This window comes from Archocentrus centrarchus, chromosome 5, assembly GCF_007364275.1.
Source record: "Archocentrus centrarchus isolate MPI-CPG fArcCen1 chromosome 5, fArcCen1, whole genome shotgun sequence".
Taxonomy (NCBI): Eukaryota; Metazoa; Chordata; class Actinopteri; order Cichliformes; family Cichlidae; genus Archocentrus; species Archocentrus centrarchus.
Genome location: NC_044350.1, coordinates 15,141,253 through 15,165,057, shown reverse-complemented (window position 1 = coordinate 15,165,057; position 23,805 = coordinate 15,141,253). Strand labels below are relative to the sequence as shown.

General features: G+C 39.3%; 1 protein-coding gene across 5 annotated transcripts; it reads right to left on the bottom strand.

Moving 5' to 3' along the window:
* Positions 1–9,107: 9,107 nt before the first annotated feature.
* On the bottom strand, positions 9,108–23,727 carry ankrd52b (ankyrin repeat domain 52b). 5 transcript variants are annotated; one of them, XM_030728953.1, is made up of 28 exons: positions 23,578–23,604; positions 22,414–22,497; positions 22,207–22,285; positions 21,998–22,068; positions 21,704–21,904; positions 21,375–21,462; positions 20,496–20,638; positions 19,090–19,302; positions 18,877–18,955; positions 18,657–18,771; positions 18,474–18,556; positions 18,254–18,365; positions 17,805–17,873; positions 17,590–17,730; positions 16,377–16,427; positions 15,432–15,543; positions 15,267–15,338; positions 14,962–15,163; positions 14,678–14,765; positions 13,998–14,115; positions 13,703–13,922; positions 13,408–13,495; positions 13,175–13,258; positions 12,595–12,740; positions 12,226–12,308; positions 11,825–11,907; positions 10,709–10,800; positions 10,435–10,625 (listed from the first exon to the last, which is right to left on the bottom strand). In XM_030728953.1, the coding sequence occupies exons 1-28, from the start codon at positions 23,602–23,604 to the stop codon at positions 10,435–10,437; spliced, it is 3,135 nt and encodes a 1,044-aa protein (XP_030584813.1). The 5 variants fall into 5 exon arrangements, with proteins under 5 accessions (XP_030584811.1, XP_030584810.1, XP_030584814.1 ...); XM_030728952.1 differs by lacking the exon at positions 23,578–23,604 and adding an exon at positions 23,440–23,554; XM_030728951.1 differs by having other exon boundaries at positions 9,108–10,625; positions 18,657–18,955; positions 23,578–23,727.
* Between the last annotated feature and the right edge of the window lie 78 nt (positions 23,728–23,805).

Genomic DNA, 23,805 nt, shown 5'->3' with positions numbered 1-23,805 from the left:
ATCTATTGTCCACCTGGTCCTTACTCAGAGTTTCTGTCTGATTTCTCAGACTTTTTATCTGATTTAGTGCTCAGTTTAGATAAAATCATTATAGTGGGTGATTTTTAACATCCATGTAGATGCTGAGAATGACAGCCTCAACACTGCATTTAATCTATTGTTAGATTCAATTGGCTTCTCTCAAAATGTAAAGGAGCCCACCCACCACTTTAATCATACTCTGGATCTTGTCCTGACATATGGCATAGAAACTGAAGACTTAACAGTATTCCCTGAAAGCCCCCGCCTGTCTGATCATTTCTTAGTAACATTTACATTTACTTTAATGAATTACACAGCAATAGGGAATACGTTTTATTACAGTAGAAGACTTTCTGAAAGTGCTGTAACTAAGTTTAAGGATGTAATTCCTTCATTATTATGCTCTTCAGTGCCATGTGCCAACACAGGGCCGAGCAGCTACCTAAACTCTGCTCCCAGTGAGGTCGATTATCTCGTCAATAGTTTTACATCTTCACTGCGTATAACTTTGGATACTGTGGCTCCTCTGAAAAGGAAAGCCTCAAATCAGAAGTGCCTGACTCCGTGGTATAATTCACAAACGCACAGCTTAAAGCAGATAACCCGAAAGCTGGAGAGGGAATGGCGTCTCACTAAATTAGAAGATGCTCATTTAGCCTGGAAAAAGAGTTTGTTGCTCTATAAAAAAGCCCTCCGTAAAGCTAGGACATCTTACTACTCATCATTAATTGAAGAAAATAAGAACAACCCCAGGTTTCTTTTCAGCACTGTAGCCAGGCTGACAAAGAGTCAGAGCTCTGTAGAGCCGAGTATTCCTTTCACGTTAACTAGTAGTCACTTCATGGATTTCTTTACAAATAAAATTTTTGACAGAGAAAAAATTATTCATAACCTTCTCAAAGATTTATCTTCATGTTCGGCTGCTTTCAGCACTGCTGGTATTTGTTTAGACTCTTTTGCTCCAGTTGATCTTTCAGAGTTAACTTCAATAGTTACTTCCTCCAAACCAGCAACATGTTTGTTAGATCCCATTCCTACTAGACTGTTCAAAGAAGTCTTTCCAATTATTGATGCTTCTATCTTAAAAATGATCAATCAGTCTTTATTAGTTGGCTATGTACCACAGGCCTTCAAGGTGGCTGTAATTAAACCTCTACTTAAAAAGCCATCACTGCTGTCTTAGCTAATTATAGGCCAATCTCCAACCTTCCTTTTCTCTCAAAGACTCTTGAAAGAGTAGTTGTAAAACAGCTAACTGATCATCTGCAGAGGAACGGTTTATTTGAAGAGTTTCAGTCAGGTTTCAGAATTCATCACAGTACAGAAACAGCATTAGTGAAGGTTACAAATGATCTTCTTAGAGCCTCTGACAGTGGACTCATCTTCAGGTTCTTGTTCTGTTGGACCTCAGTGCAGCTTTTGATACTGTTGATCATAACATTTTCAGAGATTAGAGCATACTATAGGTATTAAAGGTACTGCACTGCAGTGGTTTGAATCATATTTATCTAATAGACTCCAATTTGTTCATGTAAATGGGGAGTCTTCTTCACACACTAAGGTTAATTATGGAGTTCCACAGGGTTCTGTGCTAGGACCAATTTTATTTACATTATACATGCTTCCCTTAGGCAGTATTATTAGAAAGCATTGCATCAATTTTCATTGTTATGCAGATGATACTCAGCTTTACCTATCAATGAAGCCAGATGACGCACATCAATTAATTAAACTGCAAGAATGTCTTAAAGACATTAAGGCCTGGATGACCTCTAATGTCCTGCTTTTAAATTCAGATAAAACTGAAATTCTTGTACTTGGCCCCACAAATCTTAGAAACATGGTGTCTAACCAGATACTTACTCTGGATGGCATTACTTTGGACTCCAGTAACACTGTGAGAAATCTTGGAGTTATTTTTGACCAGGACATGTCCTTCAATGCACATATTAAACAAATATGACTTTTTTGCATTTGCGCAATATTTCTAAAATTAGAAACATCCTTTCTCAGAGTGATGCTGAAAAGCTAATCCATGCATTTATTACTTCTAGGGTAGACTACTGTAATTCGTTATCAGGCTGTCCTAAAAGCTCCCTGAAAAGTCTTCAGCTGATCCAAAATCCTGCAGCTAGAGTACTGACAGGGACTAGAAAGAGAGAACATATTTCTCCCATATTGGCTTCTCTTCATTGGCTCCCTGTTAAATCTAGAATAGAATTTAAAATCCTTCTCCTCACATACAAGGTCTTGAATAATCAGGCCCCATCTTATCTCAAAGACCTCATAGTACCATATCACCCCAATAGAGCACTTCGCTCTCAGACTGCTGGCTTACTTGTGGTTCCTAGGATACTTAAGAGTAGAATGGGAGGCAGAGCCTTCAGCTTTCAGGCGCCTCTTCTGTGGAACCAGCTTCCAGCTTGGATTCAGGAGACAGACACCCTCTCTATTTTTAAGATTAGGCTTAAAACTTTCCTTTTTGATCAAGCTTATAGTTAGGGCTTCCAGCATTGCTGGTATTTGTTATATGCTTATAGTTAGACCCTGAACCATCCCTTAGTTATGCTGCTATAGGCCTAGGCTGCTGGGGGGGGTTCCCACAATAGACTGTTTCTTTTCATTCACCTTATTTACTTTGTTTATACTCCACTCTGCATTTAATCATTAATTGTTATTAATCTCTGGCTCTCTTCCACAGCATGTCTTTTCTCTCCCCTCAGCCCAACCGCTCGCGGCAGATGACTGCCCCTCCCTGAGCCTGGTTCTGCTGGAGGTTTCTTCCTGTTAAAAGGGAGTTTTTCCTTCCCACTGTCGCCAAGTGCTTGCTCATAGGGGGTAGTTTTTGACTGTTGGGTTTTCTCTGTATTATTGTAGGGTCTTTACCCACAATACAAAGCGCCTTGAAGCGACTGTTTGTTGTAATTTGGCGCTATATAAATAAAATTGAATTGAATTGAATTGATGTTTGGACTCTGGTGACTTTGTTGAGAGTGGGGGTGCCATCAAAATCACCACACTGTCTGGTTTGGTTTCAGCTAGTCTCTTTATCCCTATTTAGGAGTCAGGATGCTGGCTTTCACTGAGGTGCATTTTGCTGGTGACTGCTTTCTAAAAAAAAAAAAAAAAAAAACATTTTCTCTCTCTCATAATGATTCAAGTTCACCCCTTTTGATTTGGGAAAGATCACATGCATGTCCTCACATATGTATGGATATGAACACGTATGCTAATGATGTATCAAAAGAATACCAGGTGACGGGTATCTCAGCCTGTAGCTGATTGCACATAGGCTATATTACTTTCCTATCTGTTCCAGCTACATGACCAGGGTACCTGTCAATATTTTGTTTTCTGAGGCCCTTTAAAAAAAAAAGATTTTGGAGTGAGAAATCATAAATAATGAGTAGAAACAATGCCAAGGACAGAGGAGGTGCCGTTTTGATGCACCTGACATCTGTGTGAACCATGTTTGTGTGTTTTATGGAACTTAAACAGAAGCTCCACTTCTATGGCAGTTTCATTAAAGTGATCTAAGGCCATTGAAGTGAAGATTGCTTTATCCATAGAAGAACACTGTGAAAGGCAGACTCTTATTTTTGCCTGATGTGTACATTTTTATTCTTGTGACAAATCATTTATCATCCAAAGTAACTTTATCACTGATATCTTTTCTACAGGCAGCTGAAAGGTCAGAAGTGCTGCGTCATCCCCATAATTCCCAAAAGGGTGTCTTCCTTTTTAACAGCCCAACAGCCTCAAAGTACACTTGCTGTTTTACCAGGTTACAAGAGATTATTATTGTTACCCAGTCCTAACACTAATACTGGTTTCCAGTTTATAGATAAACAGGCTTTACAGTTGCAGTTCTGCAGAAAAGAAGACGCGTTCAGAAACATTTTTTTTTTTTTTTTTTTTTTTTGATGCTTAGTTTATTTATTGAAAGATTGATGCTATGCAGGGACAGAGAAGAGTTTCTGTGAGGCTGATGACTGAGCCTCCATGCTGCCCGTAGAGAGAGCGAGAAGAGAAGAGAGAAAGAAAGAGGAAAGGGAGAGGGATCAGAGAGGGAGAGAGAAGAAAGGAAAACGGTAGAGGAAAGGAGGAGTGAAGGTGGAGGTGGAGGGAGGATTGCGGTGGAAACTATTGTCCTCCAGCCTGAGCAGAACCATCAGCAGCTTCCTCCACACTTCTGTCATCCGAACGTTTCTTATGTCCGGTGAACCAGCGCCAGCCACCTCTTTTCTTCTTGTCTGGCTCTTCTTCCTGATCCACTTTTTCTTTAGCTTTCTTGGCTTTTTTCTCAGCCTCTGCATCGCCTGACTTGGACCATAAGAATTTGGAGCGTTTTTTCTTTTTCTTTTGTTGCTCCTCGAGCTCTCTGTTCTTCTCCTCCAAATTTGCCACTTGTAGCACAAATTTTACATTTTCCTCCTCAATTTTTTGACATTTCTCCCTGAATTTGTTGAACTCTTCAACCACTGCCTGGAATTTTTCTTCAAGCTTGCTGTATTTCTGCCTGTTCTCTTTTGTCTCCTCCAGTTCCTTATGCTCTGTTTCAAGTTGCCCATATTTTTTCTCCCATTCCATGTTTTTCTCCTGGATTTCTGCATGTTTGGCCTCCAGTTCTTGGTGCTTCCTCACCAGTTCCTCATAATCCTCCACTTCTTGCTTCTGCTTGATTTCTTGATTTCTTTTCTCCACTTCTTGCTTCTGCTTGATTTCTTGATTTCTTTTCTCCACTTCTTGCTTCTGCTTGCGCTTCACAAAGTTCTGCTTTAGCATTTCATGCATTTTTTCTGCGTGTTTCTTACTCAGAAATGCCTTGTCCTTTGCTGGATTTCTTTTCTCCAATTCTTGCTTCTGCTGGCGCTTCACAAAGTTCATCTTTAGCATTTCATGCATTTCTTCAGCATGTTTCTTACTCAGAAATTCCTCTTCCTTCATTTCTGGATTTCTGCTTTGGACGAGTGCCTCTTTCAGTTTTGCTATGTTCCATGTTTCTTGCACATTCACATTTTGTTCCTTCATCCTTTTGTTTTCCTCTTCCAGCTTTTTGTTCCTTTCCTTAAGTTGCTTCATTTCTTTTGTAATGGAGTCAAATTCATTTGAGTGGACCAATTCTCTTCTTTCTGCTAGAAGCCCATAGATGCGTCCCTTCAGCTTGTAAGTGCTCTCTTGGAGGTTGCGGTTTTCCGTCCGGAGGCGGTCAATTTCATTTACTGAAGGATGCTGTTCCCGTGTGCTCCATTGAGGAGGAGCCTCACCATTTCTTGGATAGCTGCTTCTTTTGGACATGGCAGCAATCTAAGCCTCTGTCTTCTCTTTCAGTTAAGGGCTTGTAGAAAATGTAATCGCAAACCAAGTTTAGTGAAAGTGTGTCAGATACAAAGTTACTAGTACAGCTCCAACCTTGACTGCTTTTGATATTTGCTCCATCGCCATAAGGGCGCCACGGAACGTTCGAATCTTTTTTACACAAACTAGTTTAAATGGGGCGTTCCATTGCTACCACGTGACATTGATGATTAAAATGTATTTATGTACAGTATTTGCATGGCGGAAGTACCAATAACGTTTCAGTCTCAGGAAAGTGAACTAGCCTATGTGCAATCAGCTACAGGCTGAGATACCCATCAGCTGGTATTCTTTTGATACATCATTAGCATACGTGCTCATATCCATGCATATGTGAGAACATGCATGTGATCTTTCCCAAATCAAAAGGGGTGAACTTGAATCATTATGAGAAAGAGAGAAAAAGATTTTTTTTTTAGAAAGCAGTCACCAGCAAAATGCACCTCAGTGAAAGCCGGCATCCTGACCGTTTAATGGACAATGTCAAAACCTGTCTAAAAAACTCTCAAATATTAATCACATTCTTCAATAATGAATCGCACTTTAAATGTTGCTTAACTGTGCGCATTATGAACACTGCATGTTTCACTCCAAACAGAAAAAACGCCTTGAAATCAAGTGATGTTGAATATATGAAAGCGCATTACTGCAAACGATGTTCAAGCATCATTGAATATGAGAAAATACCCCCCCCAAAAAAAAAAAAAAAAATATATATATATAGGGCTGCATAAAACGATTATTTTAGTAATCGAGTATTCTATCGATTATTCCAGCGATTAATCGAGTAATCGGATAAGAAATACTTTTTTTTATTAACAGTTTATCTGCATATTTTAACTTCCGTAATGCAGTTTCTCGCCATGTGAACAAACAGCGGTGAATGGAGCAGCTACAAAGTTCTCTTTTCTTCACCTTAACACTTGCTGATCAGGTGCTTGATGAAGGACCTCCAGCTGTTTCACAGATTTAATGGTGGTTACTAAAAGAAAAAGCTGCTGTTTTGGACGCTGGAAAAACTTTTCCTTTTTTCACTACTTGAGCTCACCGTCACAGCTTCGCCTCTTTGCGCTTGCGCAGTTAAAACCGCTGCCTGCTATGAGTGTTTTCAAAAACTAGTGGCTGCGGGAGCCATGGCGCATGTGTGAGTAATGGTGTAATGCTTTGTATTCACAAGCATTCTCGAAAATACGTTTCTACTGCAGGTCTATATTTAGTCACTAATAAGGGATTAAAGTATAAAAAATATTTTGAAGGAGCCCCTCAGTCCTGGGGGGCGGGCCTTCCGGTACCGAACCATCGCTAGTGCTAATGGCCTGCGCTCGCTAGCAAACTAGTTCTGGTAGCTACAGCTGAAGTAAAGACAAAAATAGCAGCTGAAATTCTCAGCGAGCACAACACACACAGACACACAGAGAGCAGTGGAGGCGTGGAAATGCATGTCAGCGACAGTTGCCACCCGTCCCGTAAAGTACGGAACCCCGCATGTTACGGAGCCGTATTCCACGGAGTCCCGTAACATACGGGGTTCTGTATTTTACGAGACAGGTGGCAACTCTAGATGATCCACTCTGTGTTAAATGAAATCCATCGCAGCGACGGAGAGCTTTTTAGAATGTGTGCTTGTGTATACGTGAGTGATTCACACTCCAGTCCAGTAGGTGGCGGTAATGCAGTTCTATGTTGGTTTGCCAGCCCCCAATAAACCCACAAAAAAACGTCAGCACTAATGCTGCTAATGCTAGTGAGGAGCGCCGCTTACACCGAGTTTAAACGAAGCATCGACACAGTAAATTTGTGTCGATAAATTTTTAGAATCGATTTAAATTTTTCGATTTAAATTTTTAGAATCGATTTAATCGAGTTAATCGATGAATCGTTGCAGCCCTATATATATATATATATATATATATATATATATATATATATATATATATATATATATATATATATATATATATATATATTTACAGAAGCATAAATAGCTCCTTGCCTTCTGTTACAACCTGTCAGACCATGGCAGAAAGGTACATGCACCACATAGCAGGCAGAGGGCGCCCATTACCCCACAAGTGGAGTAGCGCGGTAGGCGCTGCTGCAGCGATTGCAATGCGTAGGGGGGCGGGCATGCCGCCCTAGATGAGAAGCTGCCCATGTTGCCCATATCAGGAACCCCCACTGGCTACGAAGGATCATTTGTTCTTTCAGTTCTCAACACACACAGACACAAGCTATTTTCTTTGGGGCGCTATAGCACCACCTAGCGCCCCCCCCTTGGCGCCACCACTGTTTGGTAATATTGCTGATTGACATGACTTTGTACTAATAAATGGTTTTTAATGTGTGGGCCCATTGTATCTTTATTTTTCATAGCATGGAAATAATAATGTTAATGCTCAGGAAAAAAAATTACCAAAAATCTGCATCCTATTGAAACTAACTAAATTTAAAGTAAACCAAAGGACTGGACCACAGTAGCATTGGCCTCACATTCACTGAAACATCTATTTTGCTGACAAGATGTCATAACAATAGTCCTTCCAGTGTGTTACTGGCTATTACCACATGTAGTCTTCTAGGGGCACGGGTTACCCTGTGACAAATATCATTTTCATTAGTACACCAGAGGGACAGATGAGGTTGGGCGGTTTGGGGACAAAGTTAGAGAGGCAAGGCTGAGATGGTTTCGACATGCGCAGAGGAGGGATAGTGGATATACTCTAGAAAGGATGCTGAAGATGGCGCTGCCGGGCAGCTAGAGAAGAGGACGACCACAAAGATTCATGGATGTAGTAAAGGAGGACATGCAGAGGGAGGTGAGAGCAGATGATCTGGTGTAGTGACCGCTAAAGCGAGCAACTGAAAAAAGAGGAAGATGCATACAATTTGTTCTGTCCTGCCCCATATTAAATATAGATTATAATAAAACAACAGCAAAAAAAATACTTAAAACAGGTAAAAACCAAACTAAAAGTTTAATACAATAAGTCCTTTCTGGAAAATAACAAAACAAAAATTTAAAAATAATTTAATATAAAATAACTATACAAACCTGTGACAAAAATGAAGCTACACATCCACACAGATCAGCTGCTTCCTTAAGGCAAGAAATGATTGCCTCAATTTTAAATAAAACTAGTGAGATTTTGGGGAAGAAAACAAAAAATAAAACAGGCAAACTCCTTCAGATGGTAGTGATTCATTTATTCTGTCATACTATGAGTGCCAGCCACAACCAAACCACACTTTATTCAAGCTGTCACATCCTGAAATCTGAGTAAATTGTACGGAAGACGCAGTTTGTTCACATGAAATGCTGCAACAGAGCAATTCCTGAAGACAAATATTAGTCACATTTCACCACACTTTGTGTTTCGAAATGTCCTACAGATGTTTTTCCCTATTTTAATCCAAACATGACACATCATAAACCTCAGAAGGATGCACCACATTAAAATGTAAACTTTGATGTCAGAGTGCAAATATTTTAAAGGCATTTTAAGAACAGCGGCTATAACTAGGAAAAAATTTCATTTAGAAAAAGGGCAACAGCTGCATGTCTGGGTTTTGACTTTGACTAAAACAAAAGAAACATTTAATGCACAACACCATTTATAAAAAGCTTGATCTTTGAAGAGAGGCAGTGAGGCTTGTTTGGATTAGTGCAGGTATTTTTTTTTACTCATTTACCTCAAATTTAATAACATTTGTTTAAAATCTCATTAGTGATCAGAAAATTGCATTTTTTTTTTTTTTTTAACAGGAACAGACCTACTTAATGTACAGTCACTTTGGGTACTTTCCCACTGCAACCTTGAATAGAAAAATCAAAAATAAAACCCCTATAATTTACCTAATTATCCGTGCCTTACAGATTGTTTCTAAAACATTTCTAACTAAACCTGAAACAATTCATTGATTAAATAAAGCTTCACATGAATTTTGAGAACCAAGTGTGTCATTAAAACAAAGAAAAAAGCAGAGCATTTGTTAGTTCCTACTTCTCAAATGTGCGTGTTTGTGTGTCATCTTTGGGTCTTTAACCATTTATAAGAAAAAAAAATTATGTTGCAGGCTCCTGGAATTTGAAATTAACTTAATTAATCCACCACTTATTTAGAAACACTAGACATTTAAAGCCTTGTAAGATTATTTTTTCCCCCTTATGTGTTCAAAGTGTTCACAGCAACTAACATGATACCTATTTAGCTGACATTTTCCTGACTGGCTTATTGAACTGAAATACTTCTCTCATAGTTTATAGTAGTATGTAACATCAGTCTAAACAGTGCTTGTTATTGCACCAGGAGTACAGTACACACTGACCTGAGGTTAATCCAATCATTTGGGATTTTCAAGGTTAACTTCATTTTAAGAGCTCTATATACACTAGACTTGATAAACTCTCATTAAAACTACAGACATGCTTATGACTGTTAAGCTAACTGAAGTTTTAATCATGATAATACTAGAATAATGGGCGTGTTTGCTACACCCTGGGTAGGATATGAAAATAGTGCTATTAATTGCATAAAATGTTTACAGAACCTATTAGATATATTAAAACATTAATATTTAGAAGCAGCATCTACTAATATGCAAAGTAAATCAAACACACACCAAACACCTGAGCATTCGCGCACTCGTATCAGCTGAGGACAAACATGAAGCTTTCAGATTATGTTGCTTAAATAGAAGTAAATACTGACCATGGATGAGGTTCAGGAGGGGAGGCTTGTGTAGTGTGCTTATTTTAAACCTTCCACTCATATCTAAAGGTTAGTACGTCATTAAAATAACTACATTTAACAGAGAGAATAATATAAAAGCTATTATTAGAGTAAGACTAGTTTTTATGCTACTGGTGAATGAGCATATGCATAAATCATGATACTTGTTTAATAAATGCCATGACACGAGAGAGGAAAAAGCTTATGCATAGCCACAGGTGTTCGTGGTGACTTTGGGTTACGCTGGGAAACTGAAACTGCATTTCGTTTAAAAGTGGCTTATAGGCTAATACTGACTGACAGTGTGAAATTTAGGGTCCTGCGCTTAGGCATGGCACAGGTTTCCACTGGACCCGCAGGAGGCAGCGATAGTGCAGTTCTTCAGGATGGGGCTGAAGTGGGAGGCTGCGCTGGGGCCAGCCTCTCTGGGAGGGAAAGGCTTCATGGTGGAAAGGATGAGGGCCAGGCAGTCTGCTACGTTTTTGTTCGGGGCACAGGCCAGAGCTGGTGTGTGGCCTGCAGAGGATTAAAAGGCAAATAATTAACCTTTCCGGGTTGAATATACCTACTTTGGTATTCTTATCACAGTCCTAACTTACCTTCCTCATCTACAGCCATGACTGCTGCTCCTCTGCTCAGTAACACCTGCACCACAGTCGCCAGGCCTTTCCTTGCTGCGATGTGAAGGGGCCTGCATGAGAATAAGAGGTCTGACTACAGTGCACTGAGGACAAATTTAACTACAAAGAACTTTTCAGACTAGACATTTTTGACTCATCACAACAGGAAAAGCACAGCTGCGTTAATAATGGCTCCTTAACTGCTTACTGGAAAACGTAATGGAAGTGTGCCATCATTCCATAATTTCCTGCAGTAAAAATAAAGGTCCATCAAGACTGGTTGATTGTGTTATTCATAGGTTATTCATTGTAAATGGGGACAGCATGCGGGTATAGTGGGAAACCACTGGTCATCATGTGATAGTTTACAGTCATGCTAAGGTTTTACAGAATAAGGATATAATAAAAAATGATCTAATCTGCACTGGGTCTAAAATTAGGTAAATATAAGCTGAGATGAACAACAATATGTGACATATTACAGTCTGCCATCATTTAACAAAACCTAAGAGCAAAATGTAGAAATTGCATGATTCAGTAGCTCACAGAACCACCTTCAGCAGCAATAAACATTCAGTTCACTGAGAACCACAGGATTTCACTCAGGTTGAGGTCTGAACTTTGACTTGATAATCATTTCTGCATTGATGGGCAGCAACAATTGATTATTTAGATCACTGCTGCTATATTTCCTCTTTGGCATTGTGTTAACGCACACCTAAGTGCTCCAGACCTGCAAACTGCAGCTTTTATAGAGGCGGTGGATTTGATTATCAGCACTAAGCTGCTACTTACTTAATTCCTATGGAAGCAGTAAGGGGTACTTAATTTTTCACACACTGCTTCTGCACTTTAAGATGAAAAAAAGAAAAGAAAAAAACAGAGAGATTGCATTTCAGCAAATACATTTTCTTTGCTCTCCACTCTTAACCTGCATTTGACCAAAGCCTGCTCAAACATGGTCAATGTGGCTCGGACCACAAACAGAAACCAAAAACATTCAGGTGCCAATAATCTTCACCCACAGATTCTGCACATTCATACGCAGATAACTGTTAATGAAGAATAATTGGATGCTGTGTTGAGACAACTCACATTTGGAGAGCGTTGTTTCTTGCATTTATGAGTGAGGAGTCAGTGATCTCTCCCAGAATCAACAAGGCACACATCTCATGACCCTGCAGAGTAAAGCACATTGGACTAATGCTGTTAAAACCATCTGTAATGTAAATATTTAGTGAATATCAACACCAGTCCTTACTATTATGAGCCACTGCAGGGTTCAGTTAGGGGAAACTATTATTATAATTAGGTCAAATTAAATTATAAGTATATGTCAGACAGGTTGACCAAAATATTTATACATTTTAAACTTGATTTAACACATTTTTAATCACGTTATGTGCCTGATATTAAAATGATCTCCTGCTACACTCATGCAAATATTTGTGTGACACTGCATGCATATAGTGCACCCATTTGTGTGTGTATGGGACCTTGCTGCAGGCTAAGTGAAGGGCTGTGTTATTATTGACATCCACCAGGGTCAGGTCTGGCATCACCTTGTGCAGTAAGAACTCTGAAATACAGAAAATAAACATCAACAAACCCAGTCTGCTACGTCAGAAGCCTTTGCTTGGTGTTTTCACGTGAGAGTGCAACAGTGGAACAAACTGGTTTATTAAAGGAAGCCATCAGTGAGGACTGTGAGAATCAAAACCACAGCAGAAATATGCAGGAATGGTCTAAAAGAAGCTTCGGTGAGAAGCTCCCCAGCTCACAATGGTCTTGGTAGGCTTTAAAAGGTTTCTCAGGTGCAGAAAGGAACCAAAAGATTTTAATGGGCCTCCTTGTTTCACACATACCAACAGCCCTGGTCTGTCCACAGGCAGCAGCAATCATCAGAGCAGAGCATCCACGGTGGTCCACAGCATTAACCTGTGCTCCCTGGGCCAGAACCAGCTGGAGCCCAGCAATGTTTCCTGAATATGCAGCTGCGTGCAGTGGGGTCCTGAACTCAAGCAACACACATATCAGAATACCACACGAGCAGACATATTCATGCCCAACAAAGGAGAAAATATGGTTTGGTTTGTGAAAGGTGATGCAAAAATAAAAATCCACCAAAGCTGAATTAATAAATCATACTAAATAATGAGTAGCTCTTGTAGTAGTAGTAGTAGTAGTAGTAGTAGTATCAGTATCTCTGCAATAGCCAGAGTTTGTGTACATTATATAGAAAGTAACATTTTACAGGTTAAGCAATTTTTAAATAGATTAATTTAGCTTGAGTGATATCCTGAAACCTGAAAATGGGTAGCAATCATCTAAAAATAATTTGACTGGTGTATTGTGACTGTTTGAAAATGTATGGCAAGTATAAAATAAACCTAAAGCTATCATATTAACTTCAGACAGACAGATTTGAAAATGAAAATCACCTACCTTCCTTTGTCATCACTAACACTGACAATCTGAGGGCCAAAAGTCTTCACTAGAAGTTCAGCTGCAGCATCATGTCCATTAACTCTGCATGTGACAAACAGAGGTTTGTGGTTCATGAACCACACTAAATTTACTGTAACTGGTGTCTATAAGTGTGTGTGTGTGTGTGTGTGTGTGTGTGTGTGTGTGTGTGTGTGTGTGTGTGTGTGTGTGTGTATAATCACAGTACTCACAGAGCACAGTGCAATGGGGTGAAGAGACTTCCTTCCTGGATGCTAAAAAGTTTGTTTTCAAGTAAAATGTGTAAACATCCTTCATGACCTGAAAAAGAAAGGAAACAAATGGACATATAATTGATGTTTAAATCTTAATTACAATTATTTAATGCACTATAAAGTACATTTATTCATACATAAAAACTATGTATGAATGGACGGGTCTATATTGACTTTGTTCAGCAGTGAACCAAACTCCTTGTGTTGAAATTGCATACGCCCACTGAAATGAATTGTCACTCTGATGTCTCACCATGGTAGGCAGCCCAGTGGGTGGGCGTGTAGCCTTTGTAATCCAACATGGAGTCCAGAGGGTCAGCTTTCTTTGCTGTCTTTAGCAAAGTGCGGAGCAGCTCCGTGTGACCACAGGACGCTGCGATGTGCAGCGGGGTCCTTCCCTGAGAGTCTCTGCACAGAGCAGAAGCCCCGTGTTCCAGCAGAGCTGATACGCACTCCTCACTGCCCAACATGGCCTGCAGGATAAGGACACGACATATCATGTGGCAGGAGCATGACGGTGGCAGTAAATAATTCAATTTAATACTCACAGCTCTGTGTAATGCAGTAAAACCCTGTCTGTCTGCAGCATCGGGCTTTGCATTTTTCTCCAACAGGATGTGGACGCAGTCAGTGTGGCATCCGAGAGCTGCCAGCATGAGAGCTGTCCTGAAAAACAAACAATTCAGTTGTTTAAGAGTTAGTAGGCACAATACTGTCATGTCAAGAGGAAGTGACGGTACTGAACAGGCCAATCGCAATAGTTGCAGGCTGCGTCGATGCAATGTGTAGTTACATTTCCAGGGAGATGCAAGTGAGGTTACGCAGTACCTCCGGCTAGATTTAACACAGAAGCATAAATTCCCTGAATGTCAGACTACCATGCTTCACCATGCTACCATGCTCAATACTTAATCAGGTATCTTTTTATTGTTTAGACAATATTTTGCCAATATACACAGCTATTGCTGTAACATCTGATAAAATCTGTTCCTTTAGTTTCTTACCTTGTTATCACCCAATCACTATCAATGTAATGAAAATGAAAACTCACTGGACCAGCAATTCACAGTCACTGGTGGAGAAGTGTCCATCTACTTTACACAAGCGTGTTTATTTTACAACTGTCATGCATCAATAAACAAATCTGTCATCCCACAAATGTCCATGTGGGACATTTACGTGACTAATAAATAAAATCACAAACAAATTAAAATGCAAAGTGACTCACTGTCCCTGTGTGTCTGGACTGTCAATGATCTCAGCACTTTGTTCCATGTTAACCAAAAGGAGGACGCAGTCCACTTGGCCCTCAGCAGCTGCTCAAAGATAAAAACAAATTTGTTCTTAAGTTAAAAAATAAAACAAAAAACAAATCTTAATGTCAAAGTTGTATGGTTTACTCTCAGAACAACATCCATCCAGAGCCATCAACGGGGCACTGAAACATGCAATGTAAATACACACAAGACTGATCTTATGGGCACAAACATGTACTGGGATAAGCGCACAAACCTGCAGCGTGGAGAGCCGTCCACTTGTGCTTGTGCTCCTTCAATGTGTAGGAGGCTTGATGTTTCAACAGTACTTCCACACACGAGGAGAAGCCTTTCCGAGCAGCGAGGTGGAGGGCAGTTTGGCCTTCAATATCCCTCACGTCCAGGCTCACTAATGTCTCGCAGAGCAAATGCAGAGCTTCACAGTGACCAAAATATGCCTGTGATGACAAAATGCATAAAGAAAATACAGTTAAAAGCATGTAAATTAGCAGGACTTCTTCAAAAGTTGCATAATTTTCAGGGTTTTCATTTTATACTCACAGCTAAGTGCAGAGGACTGACTGGAATATTACTTTCAGCCTCCTCAAGACAGTTGAAAGAAATTTCCAAGAGCTGCAAAAGTAACAGAATTTCAAATGAGTCCAGATTGCATTCAATTCAATAGAAAATATATAAATAAATAAAAAAATCAAAGACACTACTGACCAGTTCTAGATGCTGTTTGTTCCCATAAGCTGCTGCATAGTGGACGGCACTATACCCCTTACTGTTCTTCAGAGTTGGGTTTGCCCCATTGTCAAGCAAGTAGTCTAAACACCTGAAATGAAATAAAAAAAAAAAAAAAAAGTCCAGAGACTGCATATGTACTCCAACATTACAAGTGCTTAGTATACATTAATTTAGAGTTCCTGTGTCTTTGGAAAATAACATTAAATTCCAATAAATAAATAAAGAAAAAGCTAAAACTAATATAAACACCTCTCCTCTGTTTCCCTCTCCATGCATTTATATGGCATCATTACATGTTCTTAACATTATGTGTTTTCCCCTCTCTCCTATATTCTTTTCTGTTGTTTCTCGCAACCCAGCCGGCCCCCCGAGCCTGGTTCTGCTGGAGGTCCTATCGTGTTAAAAGGTTTTTCTTTTCTCCCCACTCTTGCCATGTGCCTGCTCAATGGCATTCATTAGGTCTCGATCTAATAATGCTCTAGGGTCTTGCATGGTAAAGGTACCCGATAATGCACTGAGACAACCATCGGTGTGACTTGACACTGTATATAATAAATATATCTGAAATTTCAAAATACGCACAGCACTTCCAAGCATTTTTTTAATTGTCTAACAGAAAATACTTGATCTGATTTTTACTTTTTTCACTCTGTTTAGTGTGGGTTCACAGATTGGGCTCTGATTTTGTTCTTATCAACTCTTATAATTATTAAATAATTTCTGACAAAGAAGATTCACTTTTTTCAACATCTCTCAAAAACATCACTATATAAGATGTAACTTGAAAAATGCAGCGGAGATAATGGACTACTTACAGCGGCTTGGGTAACTAACTTCAAATTATGATTAGTTAAGATTCTGCATAGTGTAGCACATACAGTATAATATGTAAATAAAAGTTTACCATATAATGTGACTTACAGAGAGGCTTCATGTTGCTTTTCCACAATGAAGTCAGAGTTTGTGCCCCCTCTGTGGAAAAAAAGCACTTTTTAAAATTTAAAATATGGACCATACACACATCGGCCACTTCATTAGATGCTAGCATCCCTTTTGTCTTCAGAGATGCCTTAATTCTTTGTGGCACCGATTCAACAAGGAGCTGGAAACATTCCTCAGAGATTTTGGTCCACACTGACATGACAGAATCACGCAGTTGCTGCAGATTTGTCAGCTGCACATCCACGATGGAATCTCCTGATCTACCACAGCTCAATTGGATTGAGATCTGATGTCTGGAGGCTATTTGAGTACAGTGAACCAATTGTCATGTTCAAGAAACCAATTAGAGATTATCTGAGCTTTGTGACATGATGTCACTGTGGCATTTATACAATGCTCAGTTGGCACTAAGTAGCCAAGAAAATATCCCCCACACCATCAAACCAGCTTGAACTGTTGATACAAGACAGGATGGATCTATGCTTTTATGTGGTTTCGACAAGTTCTGACCGTACTATCTGAATGTTGCAGCAGAAATTGAGAATCATCAGACCAGGCAATGTTTCTGTGAGGCCATGCAAACTGCACCCGTAGTTTCCTGTTTTTAGCTCATAGCAGTGTCACCCAAGGTGGTCTTCTGCCGCTGTAACCCATTTGCTCCAAGGCTCAACATGTTGTGCGCTGAGAGATGCTCTTCTGCACACCTTGGTTGTAATGAGTGGTTATTTGTTCCCTTATCAGTGTGAAGCGGTCTGGCCATTCTCCTCTGACCTCTGGCATCAAAAGGACATTGTCACCCAGAGAACTGCCAATCACTGGATATTTTCTCTTTTTAAGACCATTCTCTTTAAACCCTACAGACGGCTGTGCGGGAAAATCCAATTAGATCAGCAGTTTGTAAAACAATCAGACCAGTCAGTCTAGCACCAACAACCATGCCATGTTCAAAGTCACTTAAATCACCTTTCTCCTCCATTCTGATGCTCAGTTTGGACTTCAGCACGCCATCTTGCCCATGTCTATATGCCTAATGCGTTTAGTTGCTGCCATGTGATTGGCATACTTGTGGTAGCAAGCAGTTGAACAGGTGTATTTAACAGTAGTTGGTGAGAAGATGTTAAACTTCCCACAGCATGGTGCCCCATTCCCTCTGAGTGAAATTTGCTAATTTTAAATGTTAGTAAAGACTCACCCACAGAAGGTGTGTGAAGCAGCAGCGTAGTGCAGGGGGCTGCAGCCTGTCAGATCCAACTCATTGATGTCTGCGCCGCCTCTCACCAGGGCGATTGTGCATTGGCTGTTCCCATTTGCTGTGGCATAGTGCAGAGGAGATCTGCAAGGTAAAACAGGACATGTCAGCTAACACCAAAGTTCAGTTCTTACCCCCAAACATTCAGCACTGCTTACCTTCCCAAATTGTCTTTTATATCCAGTTCAGCACTGCTACTTAATAGCAAATTGACGCACTCCACATTCCTGCAAAAAAAAACCCCAAAAAACGAGACTTAAATTGAGAACTTGGTGTATCTCAAGTGTGGCGTATAGCTCACAAACATTTCTAAAGTGTCTGAGTATAATTTAAGCTCATTGTCTGCTTCTGGCTTGTTTATTTTTTCCTTAAGATTTTTAAAATAGCTTGACCCTCGATTGTCATTCATAGCACATCATCAACTGACACCTGTGCTGTGGCTGAACAACACAGAAAATATACACTTAATATTACTAAGTTGTGAAATGAATTTACCTAGCTACTGATAATGATTAATGCTGTTGTGATTCAGCCTTTTCTTGACAACTGCATAAAGAAAAAATAGTGCCAATAGTGCCAAAGCATTTAATCAGTCTCTAACACTCACCCTCCAGATGCAGCTGCATGCAGGCATGTCCTTCCACGATCATCTATCATATTTATATCAAACCCCACAGCTTGCATTTGGTCACCTGTTGGCACCATGTTGTAAAACTGACCTGAACCAAAACAAACAATCCGGGCATTTGTATTTAAAATCTAGTAAGGAAGAGATTCAACTAAGAAACAGAAAGAGATGGGCTTTATGACTCAAAAACAATTCTCACCATTTGACAGTAACTTGCGACAACAGTCTGGAAAGCCGAAGAGCGCCGCCAAATGGAGCGGAAGCATCCCATCAACCCCCTGTCTTTAGAGACACAGTGGTAATCAGTGGTATTACATGTGCATTGTATTACCTGCTCTGAGTTTATTACATCATACAGCTGATAAATAACTCCCAGACTTACCTGCCTTTGTCAGCACCGTTTGTCAGCAGAGTACTGATCAATAACTCCTGGCCATATCTGGCAGCAACATGAAGAGGAGTGTTTCCATTTATGTCGACACAATCGATCTCCCCCCCTGCGCAAAGTGGGGAAAAGTAATGCCTGGTGAAGTGTCTTTTGAGTTGGGGTATATTGTGGAAATTTTTCACAATATGCAACATGATTTTGGAATGTACGTCACCATTCTGGATGAGAATCTGGGAGCCAGTGAAGCGTCCGTGCATTGCAGCCATATGTAAAGGGCTAATGCCTTTTTTATTCTGTTTATTAGAAAACATTCAGCCCTTCAGCCAATTATCGCCCTCAACCAATATTTGATTATTTTCTTATTTATGGTCCTTTTATATAATAAAAATTAATAAATGCTTCTTAAAAAAGATTTGTTTTTTTTAACCTGTATGTTGACATCAACACCATTGTTGACTAGGAGCTCAAGAGACAACGCCCCGCTGGAGGAGGCGGCTGCCAGGTGTAGTGGTGTGTTGCCGTGGTAGTTGGCCTGGTTGATGTTGGCGCCACAGTTCACCAGTTCAGTGGCCACAGTGTCTTGCCCTGTGTGACAGGCCATGTGGAGCGCTGTGTTCCCAAAAACGTTGGGTTCATCAATCTGAGAGCCAGATATTAAATAAAAAAATTTTTAAAAATGGTTGAGCATTAAATGATAAAATATTTGCTTTTTAAAAATGACAAGAGCCATATGCCCAAAAAAGACTGCGAGTTATATCAGTAAGACAGCTGACGTAGATCATTATATGGTTAGTTATTGATTTGACTTGTCCAAAGTTATACCGATACATACTATATATTTGAGCCAGTGTTATCTTAAGCTGTGAAAATGTATTTACCCCTTCCTGATTTCTTAGCTTTTTGCATATTTGTCACACTTACAGTGTCCAAACTTCTGACTGGAACTGTATGTTTCAGATCGTCAAACACATTTTAAAATTAGACAAACCCAAATAAATACAAAATGCTGTTTTTAAATAATGATTCAGTTTTTTAAGGGAAAAAGCGCTACACAAACCTACCTGGCCCTGTGTGAAAAAGTAATTGCCCCCTAAACCTAAAAACTGATTGGAGGAATTTTGCAGAATTGTTACCTCTGCCAAGGAGGCTATGTTTTTGCTAGTATTTGCGTGCATGTCTGTCATTCTGTCTGGAAACACAATAGCTCAAAACGTTTTGAATGAATTCTGAAAAAACCTTTTAGGGGTGTCAGGAAGGGTCATGATAACGATCCTTTAAAATTTGGCTTACATCCACTAAGGTCTTCAAGGTCAACTTAATGATTTATTGGTCACTGAGAAACTATGATTCTTGCAAGTGTGGAGTGTATGTCAACATATAGAAGGTACGTATAAAGATTTAAAATATGTCACATTGGACCTCTGACTTCTCCTTCAAGGTCAATAGACTGATCTGAAGGTCAAAGTGATAATAATGCTATACTGAGCTTTTTAAAACTATGTTTCTTACTGCCATTGTTTGTATTGACAACATATAGGCATATAGGGAATGATATATGGGGATTCTAAATATCATATTACTTTGGACCTCTGACCTCTTCTTCAAAGTCAAATAAGGTCAAACTTTAACTGAGGAAAGTGAGGCCTGCAGCTCTTTAGATGTTCTTCTGCAGTCTTCGAGTAATTTTTGGAAAGTAAGCTTTCCAAAAAATACAATTAATCAGTTAATTCATAATTTAATAAGAGGGGATAATAACTTTTTCACACAGGGCGAGTTATGTTTGGATAGCTTTTTTCACCTGTGGAAAAAGTGACCAAAGCACAGGGACTTTACCTCGAACCCAAATCTCAACAGATATTTGACCACATCTAGATGTCCGCTGGCAGCGGCGGCGTGGAGTGGAGTGTAACCATGCTTGTCTTTGCACATCACATCTGCACTGTGAGACAACAGCAGCTTCACAACTTCCAAATGTCCTGAAGGAAAAAAAAAAAAAAAAAAGAGCAGAGATTTACTACAAATATTTTTGTGCTAGCACATCACAACACTTGCTAGTTACACAGCTGGATCAGAGGCCATGCAGTTTGTCTGCTGGTCTCACTTGAGTATGCTGAAGTTTTAATAGCCATACAACTAACATACTGTTGTTTTGACTGACAAAAATGTAATGCTTTGTGCATATCCCACTTAACAATTTAAAAGGTACTTTTTCTAAGTACTTTTTGTATAACCCGCTTTGGCTCATTAAAGAGCTTTTCTGTAAAAAATCTGCTTCTCTGTATGTGATGAGATATTCACACTTACAATTTGGTCTTCAGTTCAACACAAAACATAAACTGACTAAATTATTTTATCCCAAAAGCCTCCCACTCATGGTGGATGCCAGTCCCCTCCAATTTATGCGCACTGTTACTATTTCTAACAGAGTCGTGTTCTTCTTTACACTCATAAAAGAAAATTCAATTCAAGATGCAATTACACTCCCCTCCAAAAGTATTGGAACAGTGAGGCCAGTCCCTTTATTTTTGCTTTAGACTGAAAACATTTGGGTTTCACATAAAAACTAAAAATCAATATGAAAAAAAGATCACCATCTCAGCTTTTATTTCCAGTTATTTACATCTGGACCAGATACAAAGTTCAGAAGATAGCACCTTTTTCTCTGAACCCACCCATTTTTCTTGTGAGCGAGTTAGGAGTGTCGCTACTCACCAAGGTGTGCAGCCCAGTGGACTGCTTGTCTTTCCTTCTTGTCCTTGGCACACACATTGGCACCTTTACGCAGAAACAAGTTCACCATCTGTAAAAGGACAACATGATGAAACAACTTTATCTACATAAACTCATCTATGCTGATAAATACAACAAAGCATGTACTTAAAAAAAATGCTGCAAAAATGACCAAAAACTCATCATTCGCTTTCCTAATGTTAATACATTTACATTTAAGCCTTGCTATCTGTTAAAATACACCAGTCAAATTCACAGGCTTTAACAGTTTAGAAATCGTTAAAAGTCAGTAAGAAGACTCTTCAGTTTACCTCTCCATGGCCATTGTGCGCTGCATGATGTAGTGGTGTCCTTCCTGACCTGTCAGTTACATCCAGGCTGCAAACATGTGGTATGAGGGCTTTGGCACAGCCTGCAGCCCAGTGCGCAGCTGCCATGTGTAAGGGTGTATGCCAAAATTTGTCCCGTGCATTGACCTCTACTTTGTGTTTCAGCAACAACTCCACAGCTTTCTGACAGGAACAAAAATAAGAAAAAATTAAAAGCACAAGTTAAACATCCAGATCTGATTATCACATTTCTATGCTTTGAAAATAGAAATGTACTTCATTTCTTGAGGCAGCTGCTCGGTGTAAAGGAGTCAGCAACCCCTGGTCCTTGGCGTTGACATTTGCACCTGTAAGAGAACACAAAAAAGGAACACTGCGTTTTATTTTTTGTGATATTGTAGATCTTTTGTACATGATTAATTCATTTTAGTCATTACAGGAAATATTTTTGTCTTGCAACAATAGTGTTTTTAATTTTTATTTACCTGAACTAATCAGTAGGTCCATAATGATAACATCGCCCATATAAGCAGCAGCATGCAACGGTGTGCTTTGTTCTTGGTCCTAAGATTAAAAAATAAAATACAATTATAGCCTGACTCCACTGAATGTTTAATGTGCAATCATGCGATGCCTTCAGCACGTTCCAATCTGTATCATGACTGAGCTGAGTCAAAGCTGGACAACATTACCAGTGAGTTGACATCTTCTTTGTGGTTTAATAAAAATGTCACATCTTCTGCATTTCGGTTGAATATGGCCTGGACCAGTGGGGACTGAAAGACAGAATGGACATGCAGTACAGGTAAAATCAGTTAACTTCTTTCTTTTGCAGACATATAGGTCCAAATCAGCATAAAAACAGAAAAATCACAAGGAAATAAATATATGTTGTTATTAGATCAAAATCTGTTCTTTATGGTTTCTCATAAGCCCACAGAGGCATAGTTAATTATAGTGGGGATTTCAGATCAAAAATTCAATAAGTCAGGATGGTAATAAACCTAGTGCTTAGCAAATTTATTAGACCCCAATGCAGTGTAAGGTTTATGCCACAGCTGCCCTAAATTAATAGTGAAATTATATTTTTAATGGTAAAATATAATTATTGTTGTTATGCATGAATTTTCAAATTTAATGTTTTACATGAAAGCAGAAAAATAGTAAAGCAGGTTATTATTTTTTGATTGAGATGCCAGATCACAGTTATTTACTTGCATTCCTGAACTGAAACATTAGTTTTAGTGGTTGAATGTTTACTGGCTCAAATTTTTGTATAAAAACGTGACTTCAGTTTGTTATTTCCCTAATCAAGAACAACATAATTTTTAGTTTACTTTTTTTTTTTTAGACAGATTTCTAAATTATTTGTCGTTTTTACGCCAGACAGGTGGTCTAATAAATTTGTTAAGCACTGTAGAGGAAGGATGACAATGATTCAGTTGACTTCACTAAACAAGTCTCATTGGACTGATGCAGTCTGTTACAGACAAAACAATGAGCATTTTAATTTATCACTTATTTCGCTGAAGAAAGAGAAATCTGGACTGTGATAAGCCTACGCACTTCCACGCATACATCCATTTTTCTTCCTACTGGGAATATTCAGAATGATGTGGACCATAATGAAAGTGTCCAAGTACACTACAAAACTGAAAACACCACACATCTAAATCTATAGAACCTCACGGTGTTAAACTCCAACATCAAATACATACATCTCTGCACGGTGAGGAGCCATCCTTGCAGAAAACTTTGCTCGTCATGTCGCTAACATGACTAGCCAGCTGACTGCAGTGGTGGGAAGAACCGGCAGGTTATCTAAAGTTAAGTTCACCAAAAGCTGTATTTACTACCTGGTCCTTGATATTTCTCAACTCCATATCCCAATCACCCGTGATGCTCCTTCACTGATACTTGGGATCAACTTGACTACATGGCAATCATTAATTAGCAGCTAGTTTAGCTTTAGCTTGGTTTGCAGATGGGACTGTACAAGCTACTAGAACATCGCGAGAAAAGTTAAAGAAACGTGATTTAAGTGTTTTTTTCTTTTCTTTGACTGCCTTTGACGTAATGTTACT